The sequence below is a fragment of the Marmota marmota genome, unplaced genomic scaffold, assembly GCF_001458135.2.
Source record: "Marmota marmota marmota unplaced genomic scaffold, marMar, whole genome shotgun sequence".
Taxonomy (NCBI): Eukaryota; Metazoa; Chordata; class Mammalia; order Rodentia; family Sciuridae; genus Marmota; species Marmota marmota.
Window position 1 is genome coordinate 8973112 of NW_026000057.1, and position 14181 is coordinate 8987292.

A 14181-nucleotide genomic window follows, 5' to 3' on the forward strand; every position below is an offset into this window, starting at 1 on the left:
GTGGGCGGGGGCGGACAGGTGGGGTGGACAGGGCAGACAACCCATAGGAGAGTCACTGGGAATCACTTTGAAGGACTGTTTTTAAAGTTCTTGGTTCTGTGTGTGTTTGTGGCTGGAATGTGAACTGCTAACAAACAAGACTACCACTCCTGGGCACGGTTTCTTTGTCCCTGACTTACGTGTCTTATGTGACAGGAAGGATGCACTCCATGGGAAAAAACAATTGTGCATACAAATTAAAAAGCTATTAGAAAGGCAGGGAACGCAAGAGTATCTGAGATGGCAAAGGCAAAGTTTCAAGGACTTATAACAAGGACCTGCTTCCTGCCCAAACCTGCTTCCTGGGCTTCTCACCTGGGCTCTTTTCTCCCCTCCGCTACCTTCCTATGCTCCTCTTTCTTTTTTCTTTTTTTTTTTTTAATATTTATTTTTTATTTGTAGTTGGACAAATACACTTATTTTCATTTATTTGTATGTGGTGCACAGGATAGAACCCAGGGCCTTATACATGTGAGGCGAGCGCTCTACCACTGAGCCACAACCTCAGCCCTCTATGCTCCTCTTTCTGACCCCCGTCTCCCCCTCAACCTTTAACAAGGGGCCTAACAAACACATATATGCAGCCCAGCTCTGAATGCTTCCGAATTTTTTTGCTTTTTAAAATACCACTGTGGGGCTGGGGCTTCAGCTCAATGCTAGAGCGCTTGCCTAGCCCGTGTGAGGCACTGGGTTCGATTCTCAGCATGGAATATAAATAAGCAAAATGAGTGTCCACTGACAACTAAAAAAATATTTAAAAAAAAAAATCAATGTGGCCAGTCGTGGTGGCACACGCCTGTAATCCCAGCAGCTCGGGAGGCTAAGGAAGGAAGTTCATGAGTTCAAAGCCAGCCTCAGCAATTTATTGAGGCTCTAAGCAACTCAGGGAGACCCTGCCTCTAAATTAAAAAAATAAAAAAGCAGGGGTGTGTGCTGGAGATTGGCTTGGTGGTTAAGTGCCCCTGGGTTCAATCCCCAGTATCAAATAAATAAATAAATAAATAAATACCAATGTGAACTACTATTAAAATTAGATAAATGCTCTGGAGGTATTGGGTGTCAACAACCTGGACCCATCCAGGTTGTTAATATCACTCCTATAATAAAGTACTTTAAACGCTTAGAATGAAGAAAAGATTATGATGCATGATCGGCATTTTATAAACAATCACATGGCCTGCCCTATTCCCTTGTGTGTTTAGGCCACCGAGAATGCAGGGCTAAGTTTTGTACTTGACTGCTCATTATTTTTATCCTTGATTTTCTGCTATTACTCCACTCATATACCTTCAAGTCATCAACTCATCCTGTATTTCTCATTTGACTTATTACATCCATGTTTTTTGTAGGAAGTCAATTTTCAAAAGCAATTTTTTTGACAAATAAATACATTTAATAGGAAGCGAGGGCGACAGGGAAACTTAAAAATCCTTGCCAATCCTGAAGCTCACCTTGCATCTAGACGGCCACCAGAGCCTCTGACTGGCACCCCATGTCCTTCTCATGCCTAAAGCTCCACCCAACTCCATTTATTCCCCACAGCATTCAGACCAGGGTTTTAAAAATAAAAATACTTTTTGTCTCTTTCTCCCCTTTTCTCCCTGCTTATAGCCCTTCAAAGGTATCCTGTTGCTCATAGAACAAGGATGAAATCCTCACAGTCTACAAAGCCCTGCGAGATCTGACCCCAGCCTGTTCTCCTGCCCCATGGGGCATGGCTCTCCTGTTCTCTGTGCTTACTCGTCCTCAAATGCTCTAAGTACCCTCTCAGCCTCAGACTCTGACATCTTCTGTTCCCTCTCCCGTGTAGCCCTTGCCTAATTATTCTTCCTGTGCCTTCAGATTCTTAATTCACCCATTATTTTCTCAAAGCTATCCCTGGCTCTCCTGATCAGAACCAGCCCCTATTGTGCTCAACACGCCTATGATCTCACATTGGTGTGTGTAGTTCTCTACTGAACACATGTCTGTCTTACCAAAATGTAAGGTGCGCAAGAGTAAGAATTTTTGTTTTTATCCACCACTGTATCCCAGTCTCAATAAATACTCACTGAATGAATGAATAAATGAATAATAAACATCCAATTAACTTGTTTGTATCCCCAAAACACACTATGTGAACCTGGGTACTTTGATTACTGAGATAACCCAGACCTGACGTAAGTCTTACACAAAATAGGTTTTCTTCTTTTTATTAATTCATTTGTATCATTTTTTTAGATGTTGATGGGCACAATATTTATTTATTTATTTATTTGTATGTGGGGCTGAGGATCGAACCCAGTGCCTCATATGGGCTAGGCAAGCGCTCTACCACTGAGCTACACCCCCAGCCCCACAGAGGTTTTCAAATATTAATTAAATAGAAGGATGAAAGGAGGAAAGAATGTTCCAGCACAGTTCTCTTCCTCACTCCTGTCCAGCCATAAGGCAAATAGGAGAGAAAGATGACTCAAAGCAGGCAAACAGAGAGGCTTCTCATAGGTCAGAACAAAAGCTAAGCAAGCACTGGAATGAGACAGAGGGTCAAGCAACGTGGGAGCCGAGGGAACACAAGAAATGAGGAACAAGAAAGGAAAGCTGAAGGGAAAGACAGACCAATCAAGAACAGGAGAAAAAGAGCCGGGCATCGCGGCGCACACCTGTAATCCCAGCAACTCAGGAGGCTGAAGTTCAAGTCCAGCCTAGGCAACGTAGTGAGACCCTCAGCAGCTTAGGAAAACTATCTCAAAATTTAAAACCCAAATACCCCTTCCTATCACTCCTCTAGGTTCTTAGCTCAAAATGGGAAGCAACCATTCTACAGCATAATATCCACCCAAATTTTTCTCATGAACCAAGAATGGAAACTTCATACTTTGGAGGGACCAGCCTCCAAGTGGAAAGAAAGGGATATCAAGAGAAATAGAACCTTATATGTTCTGGCCACTACTGGTTGGCTGGACCAGAGATGGAAACCTGCCCTAACAGCTGCCCCAGGCACTGGAGCAGTTAGCCCAAGAGATGCATTCAGTACTTGACACACAACACCCCACCCCCAGGGAGGTCAGAATGTGAGTCCTACAGAATGTACTGCGCATGCACCAGGGTCAGGTGCCCACTAGGAACAGGCACCAGTCAAGGCACCAAGATACAGGAGTACCTAGAGCACACCCAGCCAGCCCTCCAGGGACGCAGATTCCAGGGGAGAGGGAGGCGGCACAAAATGTAAAAGAAACAGATTCTCAAGTTTTGGGGAATGATATTGGCCAAATTATATTGTTATGTGGTGTGTAGATATGACTATTATATATAATTATAATACACCAATGGAAAAATGTGGAATGAGAGAGGAAAAAATAAAAAGAAGCACATGCTCTCAGGTTATATACAAGAAAGCCTAATGGAGAAGAGTAAAACTGAAAAGGCAGGCCACAGGAACAGGGAGCAGGACTCCACCTCTGATAGGGTGGGGGAGCACGCTAGCGTGTGTGGCGGGGAACAGGGAGGTCCAGGCGGCTGGAATGCTGAGAGCAAGTGTAAGAGGTCGGAACTCAGACCAGGTGAATCATACCTCGCTACAACTATGTTTTAACAATGAAAAGGGGCAGGGGCCAAGTCCTGCAGAGCCTAAGCCTCAGGAAGGCCTCTGAATTTTATTCTCAGTGAGATGAGAAGCCACTGAGAACAGGGGAAGAATGTAAGACAGAAGAGCAAAGAATACTGCACCCGGATCATGTGGTGCAGAGAGGCCAGGAGGGGGCTGCGGTGGTGGAGACCACAGTTAGGTGGGAACAGAGTCTGCAAAGCAGCAGAGACAATCACACACCAGGCACTGAAGTGGAGCTGAGCAAAACACTCAGACACTGCTGTATCCTGAACATCGGGACTTCTCCACATTCCTTCTCTGTTCCACCTGTGCATAAAGGCCCCACTTACCAAAGTGATAAGAGAAAAGCCCAAGCCCAAGGTCTTTACCCTCTATTTCTTCACTAAGACACCTGCCTTCTTGGTTTCCTCCTTCTTATCCAGAGCAATATTCTCAATATTCCACCTCCAGGCCTCATCCTCTACAACAGAATACACCACAACACACTTATTTCTGTCCACTGCTTAGGAAAGGAAGCAGTAAGTATGTGAAAAACATTAAAAGCACCATAGGAAATTTTTTTTTTAATTAGAGCTGGGATGGAGCTGGGTGGTAGACCACTTGCCTGGCATGTGCGAGGCCCTGGATTCAATCCCCAGACTGGTAAGAATACATCTAGATACTGTGGGGAACAGCGGCAACTTATCACATAAATAATATGGCATGTGAATTATGCCTCATTAAAACTATTTTTTATAAAAATAAACAGGGAAGTTTATCTCCTGCTAAAATTAAATAACTTGTGTGTGACACATTCAGGGCTCTCTGAAGATATCCTTAATAATACTTGTGATTGTATTTTTAAAAAATATATACTTTTTTGGTTGTAGATGGACACAATACCTTTATTTTTATTTGTTTATATTGCCTAGCGCATGCTAGGCAAGCGCTCTGCCACTGAGCCACAACCCAGGCCCATTGTGTTGTATTTCAAAATAAGGTTCATACTAGTTATATATTTTCTGTTCCAATTGCTAAAACACAAATGGAAATCTGGCCTAAAATACAAGATATAGCAAATGTTAATACTTTACTGGAGGAAAAATAATCAATGAGCATTTGAATTCATAAAACTAAAATGTCAGTGCTTACTAATTTTGTACTAATTAATTTAGTCAGTGACACCAAAACTGACCAAATGATGAAGAAGTAAATGGGGACATCTTTATACTACTTGGGGTCGGGGGGGAGGCTGGTGCTCAATGTAGAATTACTGTCTTTAAAAAAATCAATTTCAATTTGCAGAATTCTTTACTTCTTGAAATATTTCATCTTCACATGCTTTCCACTGCCTCATGTCTTGAAAACTTTTAATTAAAGAGGAATCTTAACAATTAAAAACTGCTAAAAATCCAATAAGTGATTTTTTTCCCCTAAAAGTAGGAAAAACTTGTACATTTAGTTATTTCCAGATCTTCTCTTTATAACAAATAGACTATTTCAAGGAATGGCCCTTTTCCCCCCTTTATTTCTCTAAGCTGTGAAGTCACCCTAAAATGTGGGACATTACAGAAAAAGGAATCAGGATAATAGACGGTGGAAGCTCTATTTCGATATTATCTCAACAATGGGTATTTCATCTTTTCATGTGCTTTGTTTTATTCGAAGGCTGACTCCGACTCCTCACCAAATTGGACTAAGCATAGTATATCTGCGTACCAGAAATCAGCCACCTAAGAGCTTTTTAAAATGTGTTCCTTCTCCAGGAAAGGGAGGCGAGAAGTCATTCAAAATAACCAGATTCAATTAATTTTATTCTCTTATCAATAATTGAGAAGAAACGTTCCCTATCAGAAGAACAAAAGGGATTGAAATCTTTAATGGAAATCCTAATTGCCTTTCTGGATAATTATGCTCAACCAACCCAAATTCTCTCCACAGTGTCTACGACCGTGGAAGCCTTTGCTTCCCATCTCCGCGTGGTTGAAATGAAGTAACTGCCATCTGATCCCGTAGCCCTTTGGGTGCCACTGTCCTGACGCTTAGCCCACACGGCCCTGTACTATAATTAACTCTGAACACCCAAGAGTGAAAGGAAGAGGGTGGGCGAGCCCAAGGCCCCAGAATGCTAAGACAGGGTGCTTCTGGTGGAAATTGGTAAGAATACATCTAGATACTGTTGGTCAGCAGCAGCCAGAGAACATTTTGATCAGATTGGGATACGACTCCATGGAGGGGGTGTGCTGGTGGGAGTGGGTGTGATGAGATAAGAGGACGGGAAAAATAAAGAGAAATTATTTCAAGAATGACTCCCACGTAACTCACTTAATCACAGCAGTGCCATTAAACGAAATGAGGAAAGACTCAGGAGGAAGAGATTTGCCAGGCTGGAAAATGGCCCCCTTAAAGATGTCCCGTCCTAATCCCCAGAATTTGTGGGTGTTACTGTACACAGTAAAAGGGTTTTGGTTAAGTATGATGAAGTGAGTATCTTCTGAGGGGAGATGATCCTGGATTATGGGGCCCAATGTAACCACAAAGGCTTCTTCCTAGAGCTAAGCAGGAGGACTGGAGTCAGAGACACTCATGAGACGATGCAGAAGATACACGGATGCAGAAGGAAGAAGAGAGGAGTGCAGATGTTTGCTTTGAAGATGAAGCAAGGGACCATGAGCCAAGGAATACCGCTGGCTTCTAGAAGCTAAGGGGCAAAAACATGGGTTCACCCTCAGGTCTGCAAGATGGAACAGAACCCTGCCCACACACCCAGAAAGCCCAGAGACACTGACCTCCAGAACTGTAGGATAATAAATCCATGTTGTTTTAAGCCACTAAATTTGTAGTTAAGTTGTTATAACAGCAATAGGAAACTAATATGGACGTTAGATTTCAGAGGCCTATCAAAGTAGATATGTTGGCTGGGCAGTCACATTCCAAAGAGAGAACAGAGGGAGAGAAATGAGAACCTGTTTGAATTATGGGCCTTCCTCTCCACACCCACCTGAACAACACACTCCACAAAAGCACTCATGCACTTTCACAAGACTCTTCCTTGAATTTCCAAGATATTCAAGAACCACCATATTCACAGAACCCCCAGACCAATATAAGTAATATTGCAGCCTGTTCTATGCTGCCTCCTTAAGAAGCAGGAAATCAGATAACTTTTCACTTGGGGGAAAAAAAAAAGTTAAAAAACAAATCTTTTCCTAAATTATGCTTATTAAAAGAAAATCAAAATGTCACATAAACCCTTAATCACAGAAAGTTTAAATCCATCATATGACTGTGTGTTCCTCAATGTCTCACTTCATGCTGAAGGATTTGGTCAATATACCCCTGACTCATTCTAAAGGTTTAATATTTAAACATTGCCTATTATTTTTTAAATTAAACTTGCTTTTTAAAGTTAATGATAACAGAAAGCTGTGACTGAAACAATTGCAAAGCTTCAGAATTCAGGATTAATTTTATTTTATACTCTATAATACTAGGCTAGATTTAAAAAAAAAAAAAAGAGGAGGATAGTAGTTGGTTGATCAAAGAAATTTTGTGTCAATGAATTTTAAATAATGAAAACATTTTGGCCTTAAAAATTAAAATTACTGGAGCATCTTCAAAGGCAAGTATTTGGATTTTAGAGAAATCTCTTGTCCCCCTAGGAAGTCCATGGAGTGATTTTTAAATCTGAAACAGAGGGCTAACATAAAAGGCCTCTGAGAGACAGGACCACAAGCAAGAGGAAAATGCACTGTGGTTCACATTTTTTGTCCAGAGTCTAACCCAGACCAATGAACAACTAGTTCTGAAATGGACATTGTTTAAACTTCTAAAAACAGGTTACAGAGAAAGTAAAACTTTTCTTTTGGTGGTGCTAGGGATTGAACCCCTGGCCTTCTGCATGCCAGGCAAACACTCTACCAACTGAGCTATATACCCAGCTGAGAAAGTAAAACTAAAACCATGTTAACATAGCTTTGTATTTGTCTTGTCTTTTTCAGGGGGAGGGAGAGGATACTGGGGATTAAACCCAGGGTTACTTTAGCACTGAGCTACATTCCCAATCCCTTCCTTCCTCCTTTCCTCCTTCCTTCCTTATTTATTTATTTGAGTCAAGGTCTCACTAATTGCTGAGGGTCTCGCTATAAGTTGCCAAGGCTGGCCTCCTGCCTCAGACTCCAGAGTCTCTAGGATTACAGGTATGGACCACCATGCCCAACAACCTAGCTTTCTTAAGAGCCCAGCAGCTACCATCAGGCTTAGCCAAACCCTCCCAAGAAGGACCAATCTATCGAGCATCAGGATGGAAGCTCAATAGACTGGACTATCACAATCAGACTATCACAGTCAGCTTTGCTCAACTACCTGCTACTAAATCTTTTGAGTCTTTACAAGCAAGAAATAAATACTTACCAAATATTGAGCCATAAAATAATGCTCTAGAAAAACATTTCTGGATTATATTTTTACAGACATGAAAATAAGCTCAACAGGACAAAACTGGAAACACCCAGAAAAATATAAAGGGAATAAACATGGCCATGTTGAGAATTTGAGCTTTAGAGGAAGCAGACAATGAAAGAGCAGCAGGTACACGTGGCATGATTAGTTTGCATTTTAGAAAATTCAGTGGAATGGTGGTCCAGGAATGGATTAGAGAAGTAAGTTAGGAGTCAGAAAATGACAAAAGATGCCTGGACTGCGATGGTGGCAACGAAAATGGAGAGAAGAGGACAGGGTTGAGCTCTGCAGAAGGCAGGTTCAACAGAATCTGGTCACAGTGTGGGAGAAAGCTGTGCCTTCACCAGGTCTCTGGCTTGGTATCATTCAGTGAGACAGAGAACCGGTTAAGAGTGGGAAATAAAAGTTACAGACATCAAGACTCTGCAAAAAAGAAATCCCAAAACATACTGTATTCTTACATTGAGCATTAAGTAAACAAGTTGAAAAAACTAGAATATATTCCAAAAGCTCACTGGCCAATTTATTGGTTGTAGGCGAGTCATAAAGAACAACACACAAGGAATTCTAAAACCAGGGTTTGCCAAGAGTTTCAAACTTCTCAAACTAGCACATCTTTAAAAGGTGGCTGTGGGAGATTGTTTAGTCAGTGATTTCGTTGCTGTGACTAAAGGACTCAATCAGAAAAATTGTAAAGGAGAAAAGTTTATTCCCCAACCTCCCAGGTCTCCATCCATAGACAGCAGGCTCCACTCCTTGGGGCTCATGGTGAGGCTGAACATCACGCAATCAGGAAACAGAGAGTCTCCACTCTCCAGATACAAAATCTAAACCCTAAAGCCATGCCCTCAGTGAACCACTTCCTCTAGCCACACCCCACCAGCCTCCTTACCACCCAGTTAATCCTATCAGGGATTAATTCACTGATCAGGCTAAGGCTATATATAACCAATTATTTCTCCTCCAAACCTTCATGCATTGTTTCACATGTGAAGTTTTGGGGGACACCTCACATCCAAACCATAACAGAGATAACACTCGCTTTTTCATTGTCTGCTTCCTCTAAAGCTCAAATTCTCAACATGGCCATGTAAAAGGGTTAACCATCCACTCAAGGTACCAAGTAACTTGCAGGGTACCTGAAGAATACTACCACCCTGAGTCACTGACAACAGGTAAGCCAAAGAAACATGGGTAGAACTGACCTACGAGACTTCTGAGCGTAAGTTTTAAATACTGGCACATGGCTTTTTTGTCCACTGCTCCTCTTCCCAGTTAGGGATTGATCCTGCAGCCAAGAAATAGCTTACCAGTTGAATAAGACACTGAGCTCTAGAAGTTGTAACCACAGCACTGATGACAAAATATGACAGCTGTCTAACAAATAAGAATATGTAATTTAGTGCTGTTTCCCTTCTTCAAGTTGAAGTTTTCTGATGATTTACTAAGAAGCAACCCAACAGAAAAAAATATAGTTGACTCTCATACTCCAAACCTAGAACCAAGAATTTTAATAATCTGAAACCTCATTGCGAAGAGTCAGCAAACTTTTACTGGAAAAGGACAGAGAGGAAGTATTTTAGACCTACTGCCAAATAGACTGTTGCAACTACTCTGCTGAGGCAGAACAAAAGTAATTATAAACATGATGTTAATGAATGAGTATGGCTGTGTTTCAATAAAACTTTATTTATAAACAGGCATGGGATGTGACCCGAGTCTAAGTCCTTCACACTGTTAGTGGAGAATATGAGAGATGAAATCAAGGCCATTTAGCTGGCCATTTAATGGGAGGCTAAGCATTTAGAATTAATGTCTTAGCTGGGCATGGTGGTCCGTTCCTGTAATCCCAGCAGCTCAAGAGGCCATGACAGGAGGATCATGAGTTTAAAGCCAGCCTCGGCAAAAGCGAGGCACTAAGCAACTCAGTGAGACCCTGTCTCTAAATTAAAAAAAAAAAAAAAAAAAAATAGAATGCATGTCTTTTGAATCTAATCCTCTAGATCAGGTTCTGTTGTGTCACAAGATGAAAATGAAACACAAAGGAAAAATAAAGCAGAGAATGCTAAGGGTAGGCTCTCATTATGTTAAACAATTTGGTTTTAAATGAGAATTTGCTTCTTGAATGATTATATAGCTTTCAGGAAAACAAGTAAATATCATAAAACCAAACACATCAGCAAATGATAAATTAGCAGTATTTTGAAAAATGATCTTCAGAGGAAACACAATTATATACTCCATTCCTACCATCATTTCCTTGAACAGCTTATCAATCATTTCTTTTATCAACAGGACAGTATTTGCAATAATCATTACAGTAACTCATCTTAGGGGAAAATAGGTTTTTAAAAATACCATAATGAGCCACAAATACTATACTAGTCCAGCAGGCGATGATGACTTCTCATGGTGTTGTTCTGTTAGTGGGTTTTTTGTTTTGTTTCTTGCTGGGAATCAAATTCAGGATCGCAAGTTCAAAGCCAGCCTCAGCTACTCAGCAAGAGTAGCTGTCTCTAGATAAAATATAAAAAAGGGCTGGGAAAAGCATCTCTGAGCCTGCAGAGTAGACAATATGAGCAAAGCTCACCCTCCCGAGCTGAAAAGATTTATGGACAAGAAGTTATCATTGAAATTAAATGGTGGCAGACATGTTCAAGGAATATTGCGGGGATTTGATCCCTTCATGAATCTTGTAATAGATGAATGTGTGGAGATGGCAACTAGTGGACAACAGAACAATATTGGAATGGTGGTAATACGAGGAAACAGTATCATCATGTTAGAAGCCTTAGAACGAGTATAAATAATGGCTGTTCAGCAGAGAAATCCGTGTCCTCCCTCCAGAAGCCCTGTATAACTATGACTTGAAAATTGGGTCATGTACATTTTCATATTAAACTTTTTGTTAAATAAACTTCAATAGCAAAAAAAAAAAGGGGGGGGGACTGAGGATGTGGCTCAGTGGTTAAGCACCCCCATCCCCTGATTCAATTGCTGGTACCAAAAATTAAAAAATAAATAAATAAACTGGCAGAAATTGACTGTTTTTAGAACTCTATAAATGAACCAAAAGTCTACAGCAATAATAAAATAATCAAGAAAAACTAGCTGGATTTTGATGAAAATAGTGAGCTTTGTGTCATTTGAAATTTCCTTGATTCCTTTCCCCTTCCCCTGCTCAGCAGTAACCTTAAAAATATCACCTGGTGCGCCAGTGGTAGAGTGCTTACCAGTGTGTGAGGCACTGGGTTTGATCCTCAGCACCACATATAAATAATTAAATAAAATAAAGGTCCACCAACAACTAAAAAAAAAAAACAAAAAAAAACTTCATCCTGGGGCTGGGGCTGCAGCTCTTGGGTAGAGAGCTTCCCTAGCAAGCGCTGAGGCCCCAGGTTTGATCCCCAGCATCCCACACACAAGAAAGCAGAACAAACTTCATTCACAAAGAATTGTAAGCATTTTCTCTGACCTGCCTGGTGGCTCCCGAGAAGTCCAGCAAAAAGACTGTCCTCTCTCAGGGCTAAAGTGGAGAGCTGGAGAGTATTTGCTGAAAATATTTACCAACTAACAAATAAATACATTATTTGCTGTTACATGAGGATAACAGTTGATAAGTAAAAGACTAATCCAAAAGGCTGGTAGGAAGGCTATTGAGCAAAATGCTTTGGGGAATAAGAGTTTTGAAAAGTCCCCATGTATTCCTAGGAATCCAGAAGGCCAACTGCCTTCCCAGAATAGGCCCTGGCTCAGAGAAGACCTGAGAAGGCCCTCAGCTCTCACCAAGATGACCACCAGGCCACCTACAGCAAGGCCACCTGCAGCAGAGCTCATCTGCAAAGATGGGAGGTTCCTTTTAGTTCTAGACATTGAAGGAAAACACTTGTCTCATCACTGGCTACCCACTAAACAAATGAAACAAACTACAGTATCACACATGACAAAGAATGCAGACTTTATAAAACCAGTTTAGAAAAGTTAACAAGTAATAAATGACTATCACTATAACAAGCAGCGAAAACAAACCCTAGGAAGGGAGAACCATCTGATTTCGTCTGATTAGCCACATGTTAATGTTCAAAATGTCTGATTTTCAACAAAAATTCATGAGGTATGCAAAGAAACAAGAGGCAGTGCCCCCACAAGAAAGAAGTCATCTATATAAATTGTCCTTCTGAAAGCCCAGACACTGGACTTACTAGATAAATACTTTGAACCGGCTATTTTAAAAATGTTCAAAGCACTAAAGACACTGTTAAATAGAATAAAAAGATAAGCTGAAGATAAACTAGAAGAAAATATTTCCAAATCCAATTCTTCATTATCTTCATTAAACATTCATTGGAATCCTATGAGGTGATCAGTACCAAATTACATTAATAAGGTTTATAAAAATCCCTGCATTCAAGGAGCGACTGAAAGATTTGTTCTAAACATTATAAGTGCTCGTCATTCTATTCAACAGTAATGACAATATAATTCAGGTCTGACACTAAACGTTCAGTATCACTGCACCCTTCCTGGAGACGCTGTCACATGCGATGTTAGCGACACTGGACTTATAACTCACATTCATGCCCTACATCCCACGCATCACTAACCTGGGGAACTCATCCTTAGAAAATTCTTTTCTTTCTTGCCCAGATTGGTTCAAGAGATGCCCCCGCCTCAGGCTCCCAAGCAGCTGCAACGACAGGTGTGCGCCACCTCAGAAATACATCCACGCTCCCGCACAATTCGGGGCATTTGAAAAATGGAGGCTGCTGCAATCAATCTTAATGACCACTCTTCCCAGTGTCTCCCTCCTTATGTAAAAATTGGCAGCTTTTTTTTTTTTTTTTTTGGCTAAATATCCAAATACACATTTCAACTTTATCTTTATTTATTTATTTATTTTTATGTGGTGCTGAGGATCGAACCCAGGGCTTCTCAGATGCCAGGCGAGGACTCTACCGCTGACCCACAACCTCAGCCCCACATTTCAACTTTAAAATGCAATTTCGGGCTTGAATACATACAACTTTTATTTATCAATCATACTTCACTAAGGCTAATAAAGGTGACAAGTGGTGACATGCTCGTCTGGCATGCGCGGTGCACTGGGTTCGATCCTCATCACCACATAAAAATAAAATAAAGATGTTGTGTCCACCGAAAACTGAAAAATAAATATAAAATAATAAAATAAAATGCAATTCCACGGAGACTCAAGGGGAAAGAGCCTCTGTGCCTGTACTACTGGGGCTGTTGGAAGGGGAGTTGGGGAACCCGTGCAGTGGGCTGCGCCCACCCCATCCTTCCCCGCAGCGCCTGCCACCCTGGCATGCGGTGGCTGGGAAAGAGCCTGAGCTCAGGAGTTGAGGCCCCATGGAGCTGCTTTACAGTCGCAGGCAAGAACATCTCCAAGGGAAGCTGTTGCAAAGGCTCCAAGCGCTGGACTTGACATTCACCTAGTACCAGGCAGCCCCAAACCCAGCACGTCTGTATTGATGGCACCAAGTGGCAAACATCTAAAACCTTTGGAACTCACATAAAAGTAAAATGTTAAGTACTATCCTGGGAGAGCATATTCTTCCTTCTCAACAGGGTGAGCCATGGGCAGAGTAGGAATTTACTTTTCAACCTTTTGTACGTAGCATCCAGGTTAGAACAGAATGTAATCAAAGCAAAAATAAAGGCTACATTACAGTATTTTTTTAAAAAGTCAAGCCTATTCTATTTGCAGGCTAAGTATTGAAAGTACATGCCAAGAGTTGTTCTGAGCTGTGGGGATTAACAATGAACAAACTGAGTCTCTACCCCATGGAACTCACATGGCTGAAAATGTACAGGTCCTGCCTGTAGCCTGTCAACTTGACCCTCTCTCCATCCTGGGAACCCCCAGTGTAATCCAGGCCCAACACCCCATCTGACAGAACTGTAGGTACTTCTCTCATGCAGGTGGCCATGTAGGTACAAGATCTGCCACCCCAGCAAAGGGACTGGGGATAGATCTGAACAGACAACTATCTATAAGTCTGCCGGACCTCTGAAGTCAATGAGCATGAGAACCCTGCCCAAAGGGGTATCCTGTGCAGGACCATGGCTGGTCAACCTTATTTTTGGCGGGG

At 41.5% G+C, this 14181-nt stretch overlaps 2 protein-coding genes across 3 annotated transcripts in view; one reads left to right on the plus strand and one right to left on the minus strand.

Moving 5' to 3' along the window:
- Window positions 1–14181, minus strand: part of Sh3d19 (SH3 domain containing 19) — a 171526-nt gene that overhangs the window by 145061 nt on the left and 12284 nt on the right. The window lies entirely within an intron of this gene.
- On the plus strand, window positions 10494–10994 carry LOC107141257 (small nuclear ribonucleoprotein G-like). The gene has a single exon (XM_048813516.1). It carries the CDS (start codon window positions 10644–10646, stop codon window positions 10872–10874), a length of 231 nt encoding a protein of 76 aa, XP_048669473.1. The 5' UTR covers window positions 10494–10643; the 3' UTR covers window positions 10875–10994.

Bases quoted from the DNA above. Each gene is read 5' to 3' on its own strand.
- LOC107141257 (XM_048813516.1), top strand. From the start codon at position 10,644: ATGAGCAAAGCTCACCCTCCCGAGCTGAAAAGATTTATGGACAAGAAG.